General features: G+C 39.9%; 1 protein-coding gene across 1 annotated transcript in view; it reads left to right on the top strand.

The window, feature by feature from the left end:
• MACO1 (macoilin 1) overlaps positions 1-19899 on the top strand; it is a 65716-nt gene that overhangs the window by 21856 nt on the left and 23961 nt on the right. The window contains exons 5-6 of the mRNA XM_070383125.1: positions 364-542; positions 1747-2248. Of these exons, the coding sequence (XP_070239226.1) occupies positions 364-542; positions 1747-2248 (681 nt within the window). The remainder of the gene's footprint in view (positions 1-363; positions 543-1746; positions 2249-19899) is intronic.

Below are 19899 nucleotides of genomic sequence, written 5' to 3' on the forward strand. Positions count from 1 at the left end.
TTAGTTCTTAAAAACATACAGATCCCTAAGTCCTAACCATGCATGAGGCAGGTTCCATGTTAATCAAAGACTTTAGCCACTGTATCCAACTGTCCCTGTGGTAACTTCTTGAGTGTATTTGAAGATTGCCAGGGCCTAATGGGCAGCTTCTTATGGTCCAACGGTCCTGCTGTTCCACAGGGGTTTGTTCTGCGTGCTAGCTGCCTGATGTCCACAACAGACATATTTACATGTGTTTACTGAATGCTCAGCTATTATCATCATCTATAATGATGAATCAGTCATAGGGTCCTCATGTGCTGGATGCATGTGTTGCTTGTTTTCTTAACTTACAATTTACTGGCAGAATTGTCTTCTTTCTAGTATTGGATACCCTGTGGTGACTTTGGGCTTTGGCTTCAAAAGTTATGTAAGCTACAAAATGCGGTTGAGGAAGCAAAAAGAAGTGCAAAAAGAGAACGAATTTTACATGCAGCTTCTTCAACAAGCCCTCCCTCCAGAGCAACAGATGCTACAGAAGCAAGAAAAAGAGGCCGAGGAAGGTAGGTCTTTACTCTAAAGCTGTTGGCTCAGTAGGTTAGTTAGTAGTTTGTTTGTCAGTAGTATTTTTTCAGAAAAGTTGCTAGGGCTTTGGGAAGTTACCATGGCTTTTAGTGTTTTCTGGTGTTCCTTTTTAGGACTGTTGCTTTACTTCGTCATGAAATATAGAATATGTATGATGTTTTCTGCCTAGTGTCCATGTGCTTTTAAATATGTTTATTTTTAAAATTTATTTCATTTCCTTTTACAGTTTATTTTCTATTTTAATATTTATTTGTTATGAAGATTTTAAAATATTTATTCTCAGTGACAATAGTATATGTAACTATGTGCATTTGTAATTGTAGCAAGCCAAGTATAAGCCAGATAGAGATGTAAACACAGAATTGTTTTACAAATCAGAATTCTTCTGAATAGAGCAAACATGGCTAGGTCTTATTTTAAATGGTTTGTATAATGCAACATGGATCTTAGAATGACCTTTTTCTAATACAGCCTCTTTAATAAATATGTAACCAATTCAATAAGTGAACAGACAGCAGTACCAGTTTTCTTTGGTTTTTGTTTTTAGTTGATACATGACAAAATCTTGTTCTCTGGTGTGGTGCAAAATTATCTCTTCAAGTGCGCTTTGTCAAGTTTGAATATGTAGACCTATACAGAAAATTCATTGTAAAGTGGCCTAGTAAATGATAACAGACTTCTTATTACTTTAACGATAGAAGCAAGACAAAGGATAGGTGCCCTGTATGCTAACATCACACCTGTTTGTTTCATTTAATCTATCTTTTCAGTAAAGTTATTAACTTTGTTTAATCCAAGCATTTTTTAAATGTGACCTTTAAGATTATGATCTGCCTATGTCCTGTCACCCCAGTGATAGACAAGTTTGATTTGACTGATAAATGAGGTATGACTTAGTTGTAAAATCCTCATATTCTTTTCAAGGTCAGAACTTTAATGACGTGGTGTTTTGAAATGATGATGATTTTCTAAATGTGCAGCTTATCAAATTTATTTGGCTTTGCTTCTTGAAGTTAGCACAGTGTGGTGTGGTTCTTGCTTCTGAATCGGTTGGCAGCTCAATGCAGTGCGCTTCTAAGTGTAGATGACACCGTTTGTTGAATCCATCCATTTTGGATTTTTACAACTAAATATTCCAGTGTGGGTTTTTTTTTGCTTGTTGGTTTGTTTTTGGTATTGTAGCAGCCAAAGGATTACCTGATATGGATTCCTCAATCCTCATACACCACAACGGAGGTATCCCAGCCAACAAAAAACTCTCTACAACTTTGCCAGAGATAGAATACCGAGAAAAAGGGAAAGAAAAAGACAAAGATGCCAAAAAACACAACCTTGGAATAAATAACAACAATATTCTACAACCTGTAGACTCTAAAATACAAGAAATTGAGTATATGGAAAACCATATCAACAGTAAAAGATTAAATAATGATCTTGTGGGAAGTACAGAAAATCTCTTGAAAGAGGACTCCTGCACTGCTTCCTCAAAAAACTACAAAAATGCCAGTGGCGTGGTGAACTCCTCACCTCGAAGTCACAGCGCCACAAACGGGAGCATCCCTTCCTCATCTAGTAAAAACGAGAAGAAGCAGAAATGCACTAGCAAGAGCCCAAGTGCACACAAGGACTTAATGGAAAACTGTATTCCTAATAACCAGCTAAGCAAACCAGATGCACTGGTAAGGTAAGTGTGTGTGCTGTGTCCTTGCCTACACTTCCCACAAACTTGACTTGGGTCTTGAGAAGCGTATTTCTGAGTAGGCCTGTAGGCGTTGTTTGTGATCAGATTCTGTGACAGTTAACTCTGTGGTGTTGGACATTTAGTGTTTCTTTCCCACGGGTCTGTTGGTCACCCGCACCATCCAGAAGCACTGACTAAAGCTCTTTCCAGTGTGCTCAGTGTGAGGTGATAGTGGTTACTTCCCATATTTGACAAATTTACACATAACTTGATTCTTCTCGTGGTTTCGAGAGGCGTATCTTTAGTCTTTTTTCAATTTGCATATCCAAAGATCGTGTGGCATAGACACGAAAAGAATTTTGTGGCCTGTTCATGCAAATCTTTGTCAGGTACAAAAAATAATCTTCTTTCTAAAAATTCCATAGGTCAATGCAGTTAATCCTTGAATAACACGTGTTTGAACTGCGTATGGGACCACTTATACGTGTTTTTCATTAGTAAATGCGGCAGTACTACATAGCCCCTAGTTGGTTGAGTTTGTGGATGTGGAGGAACCATGGATATGGAGGGCCACCTATAAATTACACTGGGCTTAATCTGCATATTGTTCAAGGGTCAACTGTTCAGTGTTAGATTCAGATTTTAATTAGAAATGTTCCTTTTCCCATGTTTAAGTTAAAGATGAACATTGTTGTATTACCTTGATTGGCTCAGACTTAATTTTGCTGTGTTTTATATATTTTATAAAATACATATACATTCCTTTTACTTCATCAGTCAGTCAGTTCAGTTGCTCAGTTGTGTCCTACTCTTTGCGACCCCATGGACTGCAGCAAGCCAGGCTTTCCTGTCCATCACCAACTCCCGGAGCTTGCTCAAACTCATGTCCATCGAGTCGGTGATGCCATCCAACCACCTCATCCTCTGCCATCTCCTTCTCCTCCTGCCCTCAATCTTTCCCAGCATCAGGGTCTTTTCTAATAAGTCATTTTTTTGCATCAGGTGGCCAGAGTATTGAAGCTTCAGCATCAGTCCTTCCAATGAATATTCAGGACTGATTCCTTTAGTATTGACTGGTTTGATCCCCTTGCAGTCCAAGGGACTCTCAAGAGTCTTGTACTTCATATCTTTCAATTTGGAAACTGACATCTGAACTGGAGCTTTTTTATTTTATTTTTCTCTCTTTATTATTTTTTAAAATTGGAGTGTAATTGATTTATAGTGTTGTGTTAGGTTCTGGTGTACAGCAAAGTGATTTAGTTATACATATATCTCTACATTCTTTTTCATATTCTTTTCCATTATGGTTTATTATAGGGTATTGAATATAGTCCTCTGTGCTATACAGTAAAACTTTGTTGTTTATCTATTTTATATGTAGTAGTTGGTGTCTGCTAATCCCAAACTCCTAATTTATCCCCTTACCCCCTTTCCTCTTTGATTACTGTAAGTTTGTTTTCTGTGTCTATGTGTCTTTTTCTATTTTGCAAATAAATTCATTTTGCCATATTTTAGATTCCACATATAAATGAAATCATACGGTATTTGTCTTTCTCTGACTTCCTTCACTTAGTATAATAATCTCTATATCCATCCATATTATTGTAAATGGCATTATTTCATGGACCTTTCAAAAATACATAGCTCAAGAGGGCCGCTGTGACTCCCTCTCTCCACTAAGTTATCTCATGTTCCTGTTTGGCTTGTTTCAGAGCAGACAATTTATGAGGGAAAGTTTCTAGTATTATAAATTATATGAATTAGATTAATAATTTGTTTTAGTTCTCTGATTGACAGCTAGATAAAGGGAAGTACAGGTGGATTCTACTCCTTAAGGCTCTAGAGGTTTCATAACCCTTGGCCACTATTGGAAACATACCATGCTGCTGCTGTTACCAGGCTGACATTCACATGTGTTTTTTTTGACATTCTGCCCCATCGTTCCCTGCGGAGAAAACACTCAGCAGACAGCTGTCTTTCATTTGCTCAGGGGAAAAAGACCAATTAGTTGACCTTCTATATCAAAGTGAATATCTCACAAATTTATTATATGCTATAAATGAAACATCTGCCACCAGCTTTTTAACATTCTCTCTCCTGCACAATTTTAATAATAGCAGTCAAGTCAAAACAATTTTCCTCTGTTGGGTGTTACAGAGAGAGCAATCAAGGCTCAGTTCTGTGATACCATCTCACTTGGGCCCCACTTGTCATGTCGGTTATCTCTACTACCTCATCTGCCTTTAATAAAGAATTTCAAGGACTCAGATGGCCTGTTTTCTAGTCGTGGGTCCAGTGCTCCTGAGCCCGCGCCTGAGGGATATACCTCTCCCTGTGGTCACTGATGTGTATTCTGATGTGCCTTGATCTGAAGGGCTCCAGAGTATAACTTTGTTTTAGGGAATCAGTTCAGTTCAGTCACTCAGTTGTGTCCGACTCTTTGCGACCCCATGAATCACAGCACACCAGGCCTCCCTGTCCATCACCAACTCCCGGAGCTCACTCAAACTCATGTTCATCAAGTCGGTGATGCCTTCCAGCCATCTTCTCCTCTGTCGTCCCCTTCTCCTCCTGCCCCCAATCCCTCCGAGCATACCTGCTGTCAAATACATAAATATAAAATATTAGTTTCATAAGCTTCCATGGGATTATTTTCAACTTTTCATGTAATAGTATAAAAAATAGATGATGTAAATATCCAACAGTAGGGGAGAAACTTAAATATTTATAGTCCATCTATTTGATGGATTTTTAATACATTAAAAATCATATTTTGAGACAGTTAATAATATAGGATAGTGCTTATAATATAATATTTCATGAAGAAAGTAGAGAGGAATCTTACTGAAAGCATTTTGTTTTTCTGATCTACACAGAGAAAGGATTTGACGGGAAAGGAGCCAAAACGATAATAGTAGTTATTTCTCCTTGATAGTATTGGGTCTTTTAGTTTTTATTTCATCTTTCATGCATTTTCAAGTTTTTCTGTGATAACAGTGAAAGTTTATGAAAGGAAAATATATCTTCCTTGACTTCATATATGTTTTGATGAATATTAAGACTCTAACAGATCCAAACCTGACATATTTGAGGTGTTAGCCAGAGAGTGGATTTGTTATCTTCAGATGGAAAAGGCTGGGCTTGAAGTCTCTTCAACAGTTTGTGCATGAGTTCTTCGCTCTTGCAGGTACATCCAGGGCTGTGTACAGGTCCAGGCTGGCTAGAGGGATAAGACTGATTGTCCCTTTAATAAATTTTAAAAAAATCACTTGAAAACCAGTCTTGTATTATTAGTAAATGCAACACATTCCACATAGCTGTGTGTGTCTCAATATCATGGTTAAAAACTGCTATATTTGAGGAACCAATTCATTGACTTTGCAGGGGGGAATTCATTAATATAGAAGTCTTAAAGATTGGTATGGCTGTCAGAGTAAGATCTGATGGTCGTTCCCTGTGAAGGAGCAAGCAGTCCTTCGGGTCTTTTCGTTGTCTCTCCAAACTCCAAGGATGTTCTCTAGTGTGCGTATACCATAGACTGACAAATGACTGCACACAGGCCAAAGGTGGCCCACTGCCTGTTTTTGTAAAGTAAGTTTTATTGAAACGTAGCCACATTCATCCATTCATGTAGTGTCTGTGGCTGGTTTATGGTGGCAGAGTTGAGTAGTTGTGACAGAAACTCTTTTGCCTACAAAACCAAAGATGTTCCTGCTGCTGCTGCTGCTAAGTCGCTTTAGTCATGTCTGACTTCTGTGCGACCCCATAGACGGCAGCCCACCAGGCTCCACCGTCCCTGGGATTTTCCAGGCAAGAACACGAGAGGGTTGCCATTTCCTTCTCCAGTGCATGAAAGTGAAGTCGCTCAGTCGTGTCCGACTCTTAGCAACCCCATGGACTGCAGCCCACCAGGCTCCTCTGTCCATGGGATTTCCTAGCCAGCAACTAAAAAGGATGCTGGTAGATTGCTAAGGTTGGGGAAGGTGAGGAACTTGGCAGTAAGCGTTGCTTGTAGGCCACTTTCCAGGAAAAGTTTGGAAACTTGGTAAAGCATCTTTTGGTTTGAGAAATAAGTATCTTACAAAATGACCCAATTTCTGCCAGCGTGATTTCTGAATTCTTTACCCAAGTTATTTAGAAACAGACTTATAATGTTGGTAGCCAAAAATATTTTTAATTGTGACATGGAAAAAATTCTATATATAAACAAAAAAGCAATGAGGAAGATCACTTATTTTAACTAAGTACTGGGTTAAAAGGAATCATGTAAATTAGACTGAGGTTTGCTCAATTTTTTCTCCAGTGGTCAGTTTTTAAATATTTTAAGTGTGCAAAAAATTATAGAAAATTTAGGTGGAAAAAAGGAGATATATGACAAAATCACTTAAATTTTTCTTGTATTTTCATCAACTGAATTTATATAGATGTGGCCATAGCGTTTGTATAGTTTTTTTTGTCCTGATTTTTCACCTAAATTATATTGAAATCATTTTCCCAACTTAGCCGCACCTGGTTTTCACTTGATATGGCATATTCCGTGGCAGTTCTGTGTGATCATTCAGTGATCTGTCTGAGGTCTAGTAGGTCAGGGTGTAACACCTGAGCTGCTTTCCTGTAGCTTCAGGGCCCGCAAGCAGAAGAGCCAGCACTTCTGTTTGTACTTGGCACAGTGCTTCCTCTCAAACACAGCCCAAGACTGTGGGGTTTCTTGTTTGGAATTTGTTACTTGTTTCAGTTTCTTGGTTAAGGGAGAGAATTTAAAACTGGGTACAAAACGTAAAGTAATCCATATTCTGTAGAAATGTTGAAGTAGAAGTCTCTTCTTTGTTTAATTTCCATCCCACTTTTTCTTTCTTTGTTTTTGTGTTCAAGACAGATTAATCTTTCTTGTTTCTCATGCTTACCCTTAGTAAGATATCAACTCTTTAATGTAGTTGAATAATGTTTAGTGTGAAGAGTCATAAAGGAAAAATATCCACACTTTGCCTAGAAGAGATGTATTTAATGAAACTGAGTAGAATTTAGAATGTTGCAGAGATATTTAGACCAGCCTCACCAGCCCTGTCATTTCATCAGGGAAGTAAACAAGCCCTGGAAGATTAAATGACTAGTCCTAGTAACCAGCTGGAGGGACAGTTACAAGGACCAGAACCAAAGTTTCTTGACTTCTGCCTTTGCTGTTAATAACCTGCTTTATTGTTCTGTGTTTTTTTGTTTTTTTGTTTTTCTGTTTTTTGTTTTACAAATTCTTGTGTTTTTGTTTGTTTCAAATATATATACATCTAAAGTTGGCACAAGGATTGGCACTGGGGCTAAATTTTGTGCTCTTTTGGCTAAAATCTATAGAAGAAATGCTTAGAATTTTAGAATTTGTTTAATTTTCCTTTCTTCTAGAGAGATGCTGTTTTAAGAGTTTTAAAAATTCTTGCTTTTGCCAAAGACACAGGGGTGTATTTATTTCTGAACAGGAGGTGGCCATCCATTGGTACCCCCAAAAATTTATAGGATCTCTAAGAATGCAGCTCTCATTAGGACTCCATGGGAGTTAGTCTAGTTCAGACACCCTAGAGCCCCCTAGCAGGGAATTTGCTCTTTAGGAATAAACCTGGGATAGGCCTACGTTGACAGAGCAGACCCGAGAGCCTCAAATTGGAGAACTTAAGATAGGGGATGTAAACATCAACCCTGGGGCAAGGCCACTGGTGACTGCTTGAAAAGTCTGAGGCATGGGCATGGCCATCGTGGTAAGTTCTGAGGGCAGGGGGGGGGGGTAGCTTTTCTTCAGGGGAAAATGGAAATCTGGGGAATGCTGTAATTTATTGAATAGTTACTCTTTTTTTTTTTCTTCTCTAAATTCATTTGGCTGTTTCAGGCACACCAAAATGTTATAACTTACTTTGTTCATACAGTTCTGCATAGTTGGAGACTTAAGAGCCTTGGGGGAAAGGTAGAGAACGTTTATTAGGACTTTTCCAGTAATCACTAAGCAAGTATGGTAGCCCTGCCTCAGCAAAGGTTGGCAGGGGCGGGGGAGGGTAGGGGTTCGAAGGGGTAGAGAAGCTCTCTAAGAAATTCTAACCTATTCACTGACATAGGGGAGTGTTTAATTTACATTCATACCCAGGAACTAACTTATATTACCACTTCTGGGTCTTAGGGAAATATTTTGGGAGCATATAGATTGATGACAACATAGTTGGTAAATAGGCTTTATAATGTTCTGGTCCATCAGTGAATATATTGATTAGTATTGTGTTTTAGTAGGCTGTGATATGAGTATTTGTGACTCATCTCTTTCTAATTTAAGCTGGTGGGTGAGCAGAATGTCACTGGCCTTCATTCCACTTTCTAGCCACTATAAATCTTATGTTTATGTTTTGTGATTTTGTGTTTTTCTTATGAGGGACAAAGATAGCAAAAGCTAAGAACAGCCAACTTTCTTCCTTGATGGGACTTAGCTGGTGGCACAGATGGCCCAGGTGGTTTGACTAAGCAGTTCTCAGTCTTTGTACTTCTGAACTTAATCTTGTCTCCACATACCAGTGTTTTAAATTGTTGTGTAAACTCTGCCTTATAGAAGACTCCTTAGTGTGGTTTTGCTGTTTGGGGACAAATAACAGACAATTTACACTACTTCCAATTTTTCATTTCCCCACATTTTAAGATGTGCGTGTGCACGCTCAGTTGTGTCCAACTTTGCAAGTCCATGGAATGCAGCCTGCCAAGCAAGAATACTGGAGCAGGTTGCCATTTCCTTCTCCAGGGGATCTTCTGACCCAGGGATGGAATCCATATCTCCTGAGTCTCCTGCATCGGCAGGCGATTCTTTACCACTAGGCCACCTGGGAAGCCCCATTTTAAGACATCTACAGACAATTTAAAGTTAGATATCCACTGAAAGGAAAGGGTCATATTTTTAGATACTGATTTTTAATTATCAGCGGATTCAGTATGATTTTGGTGTGAGTAGCTGTAAAGAAAGAGCATAATAAAGAAAGAATCCAAGAAGCCTCTGTTTTGTCATCTTAGAGAGTGTAGGCACAAAGCGAGGATAGAATCCAAAGCTGAGACCCAACTCTGGGGAGGAAACAAGACAGTGCAGTCAGTTCCAGAGATAGAGCCTTTGTGCATTCACTGGGGTAAGTACCTGGGGAAGGTGGCCTTATATGGACTTTTCCAGCCTTATCTCAAGTCCCTAAAGAGTCCTACGTGGGGGATCACAATAGTTAAAGTGGGGAATGTTACAGAGGATTCTCTTGAAAGGTGGAAAAGTGAAAGTCACTCAGTTGTGTCCTACTCTTTGCGACCCCATGGACTATACAGTCCATGGAATTCATCAGGCCCAGAATACTGGAGTGGGTAGCCTTTCCCTTCTCCTGGGGATCTTCCCAACCCAGGGATCGAACCAGGTCTCCTGCATTGCAGGCGGATTCTTTACCAGCTGAGCCACAAGGGAAGCCCTGAAAGGTGGAAACGTATCTTAAAAAGAATGTAATGGAAAGACCTCAAGATGGATTGTTAAAGGGGAGGAAGTAGAAAAACTGATCAGATAGTATGACCCCATTACAAAATATGGGTAAGTATTCTTTTCATACGCAGAAGATTATTTGAAATAGTTTATACCAAATGGTCAATTATAGTTGAGTATAGTAGATGTTTACTTTCTACATTGTCTGTTTCTACATACTTTGAATTTTTACACAGGCTTATTATGCACATAATAGAATGTAAGCTCAATGAGATTAAAAGATGCTTACTCCTTGGAAGGAAAGTTATGACCAACCTAGACAGCATATTCGGAGAAGGCGATGGCAGCCCACTCCAGTACTCTTGCCTGGAAAATCCCATGGACGGAGGAGCTTGGTAGGCTGCAGTCCATGGGGTCGCAAAGAGTCAGACACGATGGAGTGACTTCACTTTTCACTTCGTGCATTGGAGAAGGAAATGGCAACCCACTCCAGTGTTCTTGCCTGGACAATCCCAGGGGCGGCGGAGCCTGGTGGGCTGCCGTCTATGGGGTCGCACAGAGTCGGACACGACTGAAGTGATTTAGCAGCAGCAGCAGACAGCATATTAAAAAGCAGAGATATTACTTTGTCAACAAAGGTCCGTCTAGTCAAGGCTGTGGTTTTTCCAGTAGTCATGTATGGATGTGAGAGTTGGACTATAAAGAAAGCTGAGCGCAGAAGAATTGATCCTTTTGAACTATGGTGTTGGAGAAGACTCTTGAGAGTCCCTTGGACTGCAGGGAGATCCACCCAGTCCATCCTAAAGGATATCAGTCCTGGGTGTTCATTGGAAGGACTGATGTTGAAGCTGAAGCTCCAATACTTTAGCCACCTGATGCGAAGAGCTGACTAATTTGCAAAGACACTGATGCTGGGAAAGATTGAGGGCAGGAGGAGAAGGGGACGACAGAGGATGAGATGGTTGGATGGCATCACTGACTCAACAGACATGAATTTGGGTGAACTCCAGGAGTTGGTGATGGACAGGGAGGCCTGGTGTCCTGCAGTTCATGGAGTCGCAAAGAGTTGGACACGACTGAGCAACTGAACTGAACTGAAGCTCAATGAGGCCAGGGACCACCTTTGCTCTTGTCTTCCCCTTTTTTCTTTTGCCACAATATATGGTGATTGGCACATGGTAGATGCTCAATAAATACTTACTGAACAAATGTTACCTTTGTCCAGGAAAAATAATAGGTAGGCGGCCGAGAGAAGAAAGACGGGCCTCAGTAATTGCAGTGCGGTGCCGCTGCCGTGTAATTCAAAGGCTTTTGAAGTTGGGAAACCTTAGTGTTACATTAGACCAAGCCAAGGACCTTCTATCACACTGTTAGTTGTTCTTGAGTAAGTTGTTACTGACTTTATTTCTAAAAAATAAAAAGAGTTTCCACTCTTAAGCCCCCTTCCTTGCTGTGCAAGAGATTCAGGAATTTCTGGAAGTTATAAGGGCAAGGGAAGAAAACTCCAAGGGACAGCTGTTGAAAAAGCCATTTTTTCTGGCAGTGGGATGGTTATGCTGCAGGGCCAGGGAATCTAGGCACAAACCACATGTCAGCCAAGAACGCAGAGAAAATCTGTTTGCATTGCCTTATTCCTCTTTCCTGGTGGCTCTTGCCTTCTCTCTTCCTGCTTAGTCCTAGCCGTTCTCTTTGTCTTTGTGGTAGCTAGAGAGAGAGAACTCAGATCCCACGTTTCAGTTCCAGAACCGTCCCTCCAAGGAAATCCCCTTGGTTAGAAAATGTGTTGACTGCCCTGTATATCATCTCAGGTGCCAGAGAGAAAGTGGTACATTGGCTTGTTTTCTTCTGAATACATTTCATTTGAATATATTTTGCTCTGTGTCAGGAATAGTTTGTGAAAGAAAATCTGATCTTGGGAGACAGTGATTGGGGCTTTGGACTTCACCCTGGCTACTTGCCGTCCGTGTGCCCCCTGTCGCCTGCACTGACAACCCGTGCTGCATGTGACGTGCCTAACACTATCCCTGTGAGTGGTGGCTGCCAAAGCAGGCCTTTCCATTTCTGCAGGTGCATTTGATCATTTATTCGTAGCAGTATCATATCCAGCGTCGAGGTAAAATTAGTAAAATAAGTGACATTTCAGAAAGAAGATTTTATCTAGACACTTAGAGGTTCTAGTTAGATTAGATTAGATATCTTGTATGTAGCTATTTAGTAGCTATTACTAAATTCTTTGGAAATGATAAAGTGGAAAAAAATAAGTAATGGAGTGTATTTCTATTAATATTTAGTAAGTTTAGTGTCTCTGTGGAAACACGTTTCTGATTTATATTAGTCTAGCATTGTTTCTGAGCCAACGTGTTGTCAGACCTGATTGTTTTCATTTTCTGCCTTGCTCGTAGTATTTAAGGCACCTAGGGGTTTTACTTGGTTAGCTTTGTTTATTATGTTAATTCATAATATAGTTTGAATTTGTTTTAATCATTGCAGTGATTTAAAACTATAATATTCTGGGATATAAATGTAGTCAGAGAAGCATGATAATTTTAGACTTAGGCAGGCCTATTTTATAGCTTGAAAACCACTCACCACTTTAGAAGCTAGGCATTAATGAATTTAAGTCAGTGGTTTACTTAGTGTCTCCATATCCAGGTGATCAAAGGAAATAATTATCTGTGTTGCATAGATAAATTATGAAATAACATGTAAATTATTTGATAGGGTGAGTCCACATTAGAAACACTTTTATGTTGAGTACTGAGATTTTATTCCAACAATAGGAATTTCTGATTAGACAATTAGAAAGTTTGCTCCCTAGAATTCAGAAGGAACTGCTATAAAATTTTGTGTTAAATTCTGAGTCAGTATGCTCCATCGGCACATAATGAATTAAGATTACCAGCTAAGGATTAGGGGTGGATTCCCTGAAGGGGAGGAACTCCAACGAAAAGGAACTGTGGTCTTTAAATGTTACTCACGTTCTCATTTAGAAACTAGCTATTTGAATACTTTGACAGCCAGTGTGAGTATACTTCAGTCTGTGCAAATCTCTCGGGGATCTCTGAAACCTTTTTGCTAGCTAGCTGGGCCTCTCAGAATTAAAACAAGTTTTAGTTTCTTTTTTGTGAGAAGAATGACAGCTCCCTACTCTCAGGTCTCTTTCTCCTTTCTTGGTAGAGTGTTGAAACAGATTTGAAATAGAAATACAGTGCAGCAAACTGAGAAGGGCCCTTGTCCTTCCTCTCCCCTGACTCTAGAGATGGTAGAGCAGACTCAGACACATATAGGAATGAGGCAGGGCATAGGCATGAGCTGGGGGCCAGGGTTGGCATCATTCATAATCAGTACTATACATGGCATCTGGGAGTTTGAAAGCACATGCCCTTCCAGACAGGACAGCCAGTTGTTGCTCTGCAGGATTGTAGGCTCAATGTTGCTAAATCTTCTGATATTTAGAAGAAATGCCAAAAACAGATATCTTTATGTGAAATGTCACAGTTAAGTATTTTTTTTACTTCATGTAGAAGAAGGTCAAACAAAACATGTTTATGGGCCAGATTGGTTCACCGGTTTATAACCTGTGCACCTGACCCTTCCTGTGATTCTTGTATTTTGTTCATCCCCTCCTGACCGCATCAATCAAGACTGGACTTCTGTAGAAAGGACTTTTAATTAGGGACTGTCTGGCAATCCCATGAGCTGATCTGCCATGTATTAATGGGGCTTTTTGCCTTCTCCTATCCTTGAGTTCCTTGTGCTCCTGGAAAACATGCACCTGTTGACAGCACCCCTCCAGAGTCAAAAGACTGCTCCCTTTTTTGTTGCAGTCCTCAACACCTGACCATGAGGCTTTCCAACCACTTAGCAGGAAAGGGAGCAATCTCGCGATAAGAAGTGTAGTTTGAGTCTCTCTGCAAGTCGCTCAGTCATATCTGACTCTTTGTGACCCCATGGACTATACAGTCCATGGAATTCTCTAGGCCAGAATACTGGAATGGGTAGCCTTGCCCTTCTCCAGGGGTCTTCCCAACCCAGGGATTGAACCCAGGTCTCCCACATTGCGGGTGGATTCTTTACCAGCTGAGCCGTAAAGGAGGCCCAAAAATACTGGAGTGGGAAGCCTATCCCTTCTCCAGGGGATCTTCCTGACCCAGGAATCAAACCAGGGTCTCCTGCATTGCAGACAGATTCTTTACCAACTGAGCTATCAGAGGTGTTCCTCAAATGATACAATATAGAGGCCTCCTATGCCTAAGGATGGTGACTTCTTCCACATCAGGGTGTTTTTCTGCCATATTCTTGGAGCAGACACCAAAACAGGGGACATGAGACTGGTTATTCACAGATTTCACAGACCAGCTGGATTTGAATCTCGACTTAGACTGTTGCTTTGATAGGGACTGATGGATGGGAAGTAATAGTTGATGTAGATTTAGGAACTGAGGCGTTTTCTACTTCAGAAAGTTAAGTTCCCCTTTTTTGGAGTGACCTAAAAAGTTTAAGAAGTAAAACAGTTGGGTTTTTCCTAAGGCTTTCACATTATTCTGAAACTGGCCTGTGATGTGGGCAAATCTGAGAGTAACAGTGAATGTTGAAAAACCATGCAGAGCAAATAAACAGCCTCCTCTTAAAAAAAAAAAAAAAAAAAAACTTTTCTCCCAATCAGAAAATAATAATTAAAATATTAAAAATAAGTTACAAATGTTGATTACTTCCAACTTTGAAAGTAGAGATGGCCGCTGTCTTACATACACATTCTCTCAGTCTTTTTTCTTTTGCATACATACTTCTTCTTTTCACAAAACGGAGCTCATATACTATGTATACTGTTTTATAATTATGTTTTCCCACTGATTCTGTCATGAGTATTCTCCCATGTCATTGAATATTCTTCCTCAGTGGTTTTTTAATAGTTGCGTGTCAGTCAGACACATGAATGTACAATTTATTTAGCCAATTTTCTGTTGAATATTTATTTAGCCAATTTATTTAGTCCATTTTCTGTTGAATACTGATTTTTTTTCTTAGTATAAATACTATTGCAACAAACACACTCTTACACAAATCTTTGTGTGTATCTCCAGCCTCGGAATGGGATGCTGTATCAGCAGATATGAACATTTTGAAGACTTTTGATACAAACTGTCATATCTGACCATATCCTTTAAGGACCTCATTAAAAATACTAGTTCATGGCACCCCTAGTTTTATGCTTGAGGGGCTTCAAGAATTCACTTTCCCATTTCCCTGAGTGGCCAGTGAAATCCTTTAGATTTCCTTTCCTGTCTCTTTTTGTTCTTTAATGAAAAGGACAGCTTAGGGAGCAGAGACCTAACGTATTCTAATACGGTTTCACCTAGCAGTCAGGTCATCAGGTTATTACTTATTTTTGATACTTGTGCCTGGTAAGCAATTGTAGTAATCACAGTGAAACCTGAGGCAGCTTCATTTCCTTATTTCCAAAGTTGTGGTTCATTGGATATACTAAAACAGCTTCACTTGTTCAGTGTAGGCCTCATTTAAGTTGAGAGACATTCGTGTCTTTATGTGAATGACCCATGCTGCCTATCCTATCAGGGTGAATGACCTGGAGAGGGGGGAAAGGAAGGAGTTGGTGGAGAGGGCAAACAGTATTTCTTCTGGGGACAGAGCTTTGATTTATGAGCTCAGTTTCCTGCAGAGACAGCTGTGTGGTCCCTAAACAAGTCTTGTCTTGTATGATGAATGTATGCTGGGGATCTCCTAATGGAATTAGGTACTTCCCGAGATGAACCAGTTGCTCTTCACTCGTTCTTTTCATGTGCACCTGCCTTCCTGATAAGCAAATGCCCCTTTACCCCTGTCTTCATCAGCCACTGTTTAAACTAAAAATCTGGCATCCTGCTCCAGATAGGTTGTTTCCAGAGCCTCTATAACATGACACTGACCCTGTTCTGTTCTAAGCACTGAGGAGATGCACACAGAGTGAGGGTTAGAGGCGTGGTCTTGGAAAGACTGAAAGAAACTTTAGAAACACACTTCCAGCTTCTAATTGTAGAGTGCTGTCAGTCCCTGGCTTCAGAGAATTCATACGCTTTTTAGAAATAAGATAACATGCACAGGAAACGATTAAAAACCCAAACAAGTTTAAACAGAGCACAGGGCAGTGGTTTAGTGCCAAGTGAGAGCAACAGTAAGAGTTTTCAGATTTCCGAAGGATAGAGAACATTGGGCCCTTAGAAGTCAGCACCTCATCCCGGAGAGTTTTGTGGGTTTTTTTAAATTTATTAAAATTTATTTAATTTTTTTATTGAAGGATAACTGCTTTTTAGAGTTTTGTCATTTTCTGTCAAACCTCAGCATGAGTCAGCCATAGGTATACATATATCCCCTCCCTTTTGAACCTCCCCGCCCCCCATCTCACTCCCCATCCCACCCCTGTAGGTTGATACAGAGCCCCTGTTTGAGTTTCCTGAGCCATACAGCAAATTCCCTTTGGCTGTCTATTTTACATATGGTAGTGTAAGTTTCCATGTTACTCTTTCCATGCATCTCACCCTCACTTCCCCTCTCCCCATGTCCATAAGTCTGTTCTCTGTTTCTCCATTAGATCAGATCAGATCAGATCAGTTGCTCAGTCGTGTCCGACTCTTTGCAACCCCATGAATCACAGCACGCCAGGCCTCCCTGTCCATCACCAACTCCCGGAGTTCACTGAGACTCCATTGCTGCCCTGTAAATAAATTCTTCAGAACCATTCTTCTAGATTCCATATATATGTGTTAGAATATGATATTTATCTTTCTCTTTCTGACTTACTTCACTCTGTATAATAGGTTCTAAGTTCATCCACCTCATTACAACTGACTCAAATGTGTTCCTTTTTATGGCTGAGTAATATTCTATTGTGTATATGTACCACAGCTTCTTTATCCATTCATCTATCAATGGACATCTAAGTTGCTTCCACATTCTAGCTATTGTAAATAGTGCTGCAATGAACAATGGAATACATGTGTTTCTTTCAATTTTGGTTTCCTCAGGGTATATGCCTAGGAGTGGGATTGTTGGGCCATATGGTGGTTTTACTCCTAGTTTTTTAAGGAATCTCCATACCGTATTCCATAGTGGCTGTATCAATTTACATTCCCACAAACAGTGCAAAAGCGTTCCCTTTTCTCCACACCCTTCTCTAGCATTTATTGTTTGTAGACTTTTTAATGATGGCCATTCTGACCAGCATGAGGTGGTATCTCATTATAGTTTTGATTTGCATTTCTCTAATAATGAGTAATATTGAGCATCTTTTCATGTGTTTGTTAGCCATCTGTAGGTCTTCTTTGGAGAAATGTCTGTTTAGGTCTTTTCCCTACTTTTTGATTGGGGTGTTTGTTTTTCTGGTATTCAGTTGTATGAACTGCTTGTATATTTTGAAAATTAATCCTTTGTCAGTTGTTTTATTTGCTATTATTTTCTCCCATTCTGAGGGCTGTGTTTTCACCTTGCTTACTTTTGTTTTTATTTCCATTACTCCTGGAGGTGGGTCATAGAGAATCTTGTTTTGATTTATGTCATTGAGTGTTCTGCCTGTTTTCCTCTAAGAGTTTTATAGTTTATGGTCTTATATTTAGGTCCTTAATCCATTTTGAGTTTATCTTTGTGTGTGTGGTGTTAGGAAGTGTTCTAATTTCATTCTTTTACATGTAGCTATCCAGTTTTCCCAGCACCATTTATTGAAGAGGCTGTCTTTGCCCCATTGTATGTATATTCTTGCCTCCTTTGTCAAAAATAAGGTACCCATAGGTGCATGGGTTTCTTTCTGGGCTTTCTATCTTGTTCATTGATCTGTGTTTCTGTTTCATGCCAGTACCATACTCTCTTGATGACTGTAGCTTTGTAGTGTAATCTGAAGTCAGGAAGGTTGATTCCTCCAGCTCCATTCTTTCTCAAGACTGCTTTGGCTATTTGGGGTCTTTTGTGTTTCCATATGAACTGTGAAATTTTTTGTTCTAGTTCTGTGAAAAATGCCATTGGTACTTTGTACGGATCACATTGACTCTATAGATTGCATTTTGTATTTTCACAATATTGATTCTTCCTACTCAGGAACATGGAATCTCTCTCCATCTGTTTATGTCGTCTTTGATTTCTTTCATTAGTGTCTTATAATTTTCTGTGTACAGTTCTTTTGTCTCCTTTAGTTAAGTTCAGTTCAGTTTCTCAGTCATGTCTGACTTTGTGACCCCATGGACTGAAGCACTCCAGGCCTCCCTGTCCATCACCAACTCCCGGAGTTCACTCAGACTCACGTCCATCGAGTCAGTGATGCCATCCAGCCATCTCATCCTCTGTCATCCCCTTCTCCTCCTGCCCCCAATCCCTCCCAGTATCAGAGTCTTTTCCAATGAGTCAACTCTTCGCACGAGGTGGCCAAAGTATTGGAGCTTCAGCTTCAGCATCAGTCCTTCCAATGAACACCCAGGACTGATCTCCTTTAGGATGGACTGGTTGGATCTCCTTGTAGTCCAAGGGACTCTCAAGAGTCTTCTCCAACACTACAGTTCAAAAACATCGATTCTTTGGTGCTCAGCTTTCTTTATAGTCCAACTCTCACATCCATACATGACTACTGGATAAACCATAGCCTTGACTAGACGGACCTTTGTTGGCATAATAATGTCTCTACTTTTTAATATGCTGTCTAGGTTGATTGTAACTTTCCTTCCAAGGAGTAAGTGTCTTTTAATTTCATGGCTGCAGTCACCATCTGCAGTGATTTTGGAGCCCCCCAAAATAAAGTCTGACACTGTTTCCACTGTTTCCCCATCTATTTGCCATGAAGTGATGGGACTGGATGCCATGATCTTAGTTTTCTGAATGTTGAGCTTTAAGCCAACTTTTTCACTCTCCTCATTCACTTTCTTGGAGAAGTCAATGGCACCCCACTCCAGTACACTTGCCTGGAGAATCCCATGAATGGAGGAGCCTGGTAGGCTGCAGTCCCTGGGGTTGCTAAGAGTCAGACATGGCTGAGCGACTTCACTTTCCCTTTTCATTTTCATGCATTGGAGGAGGAAATGGCAACCCACTCCAGTATTCTTGCCTGGAGAATCCCAGGGACGGAGGAGCCTGGTGGGCTGCTGTCTATGGGGTCGCACAGAGTTGGCCACGACTGAAACGACTTAGCAGCAGCAGCAGCAGCATTCACTTTCATCAAGAGGCTCTTTAGTTCTTCACTTTCTGCCATAAGGGTGGTGTCATTTGTCTCCTTGGGTAAGTTTATTCCTAGATATTTAATTCTTTTTGTTGCAATGGTGAATGGGATTGATTCCTTAATTTCTCTTTCTGATTTTTTATTGTTAGTATATATAAATGCAAATGATTTCTGTTTATTGATTTTGTATCCTGCAACTTCGCTAAATTCACTGCTTAGCTCTAGTAATTTTCTGATACTATCTTTAAGGTTTTCTATGTACAGTATCATGTCATCTGCAAACAATGAGAGCTTTACTTCTTCTCTTCCAATCTGGATTCCTTTTATTTCTTTTTCTTCTCTGATTGCTGTAGCTAGGACTTCCAGAACTATGTTGAATAATAGTGGTGAAAGTGGACACCCTTGTCTTGTTCCTGATCTTAGGGGGAATGCTTTCAGTTTTTAGCCATTGAGAATAATGTTTGCTGTAGGCTTATCATATATGGCCTTTACTATGTTGAGATAAGTTCCTTCTATGCCCATGTTTTGAAGAGTTTTAATCATAAATGGGTGCTGAATTGTGTCACAGACTTTTTCTGCATCTATTGAGATTATTATATGGTTTTTATTTTTCAGTTTGTTAATATGGTGTATCACATTGATTGATTTGCATGTATTGAAGAATCCTTGCATCCCTGGAATAAACCCAGCTTGATCGTGGTATATGAGCTTTTTGATGTGTTGACGAATTCTGTTTGCTAAAATTTTTTTGAGGATTTTTGCATCTATGTTCATCAGTAATATTGGTCTGTAGTTTTCTTTTTTGTGTGTCTTTGGTTTTGGTATCAGGGTAATGGTGGCCTCATAGAATGAGTGTGGAAGTGTTCCTTCTTCTGCAATTTTTTGAAAGAGTTTTAGAAGGATAGGCATTAGCTCTTCTCTAAATGTTTGATAGAATTCTCCTGTGAAGCCATCTGGTCCTGGGCTTTTGTTTTTTGGGAGATTTTTGATCAC

The sequence above is a fragment of the Bos mutus genome, chromosome 2, assembly GCF_027580195.1.
Source record: "Bos mutus isolate GX-2022 chromosome 2, NWIPB_WYAK_1.1, whole genome shotgun sequence".
Classification (NCBI taxonomy): Eukaryota; Metazoa; Chordata; class Mammalia; order Artiodactyla; family Bovidae; genus Bos; species Bos mutus.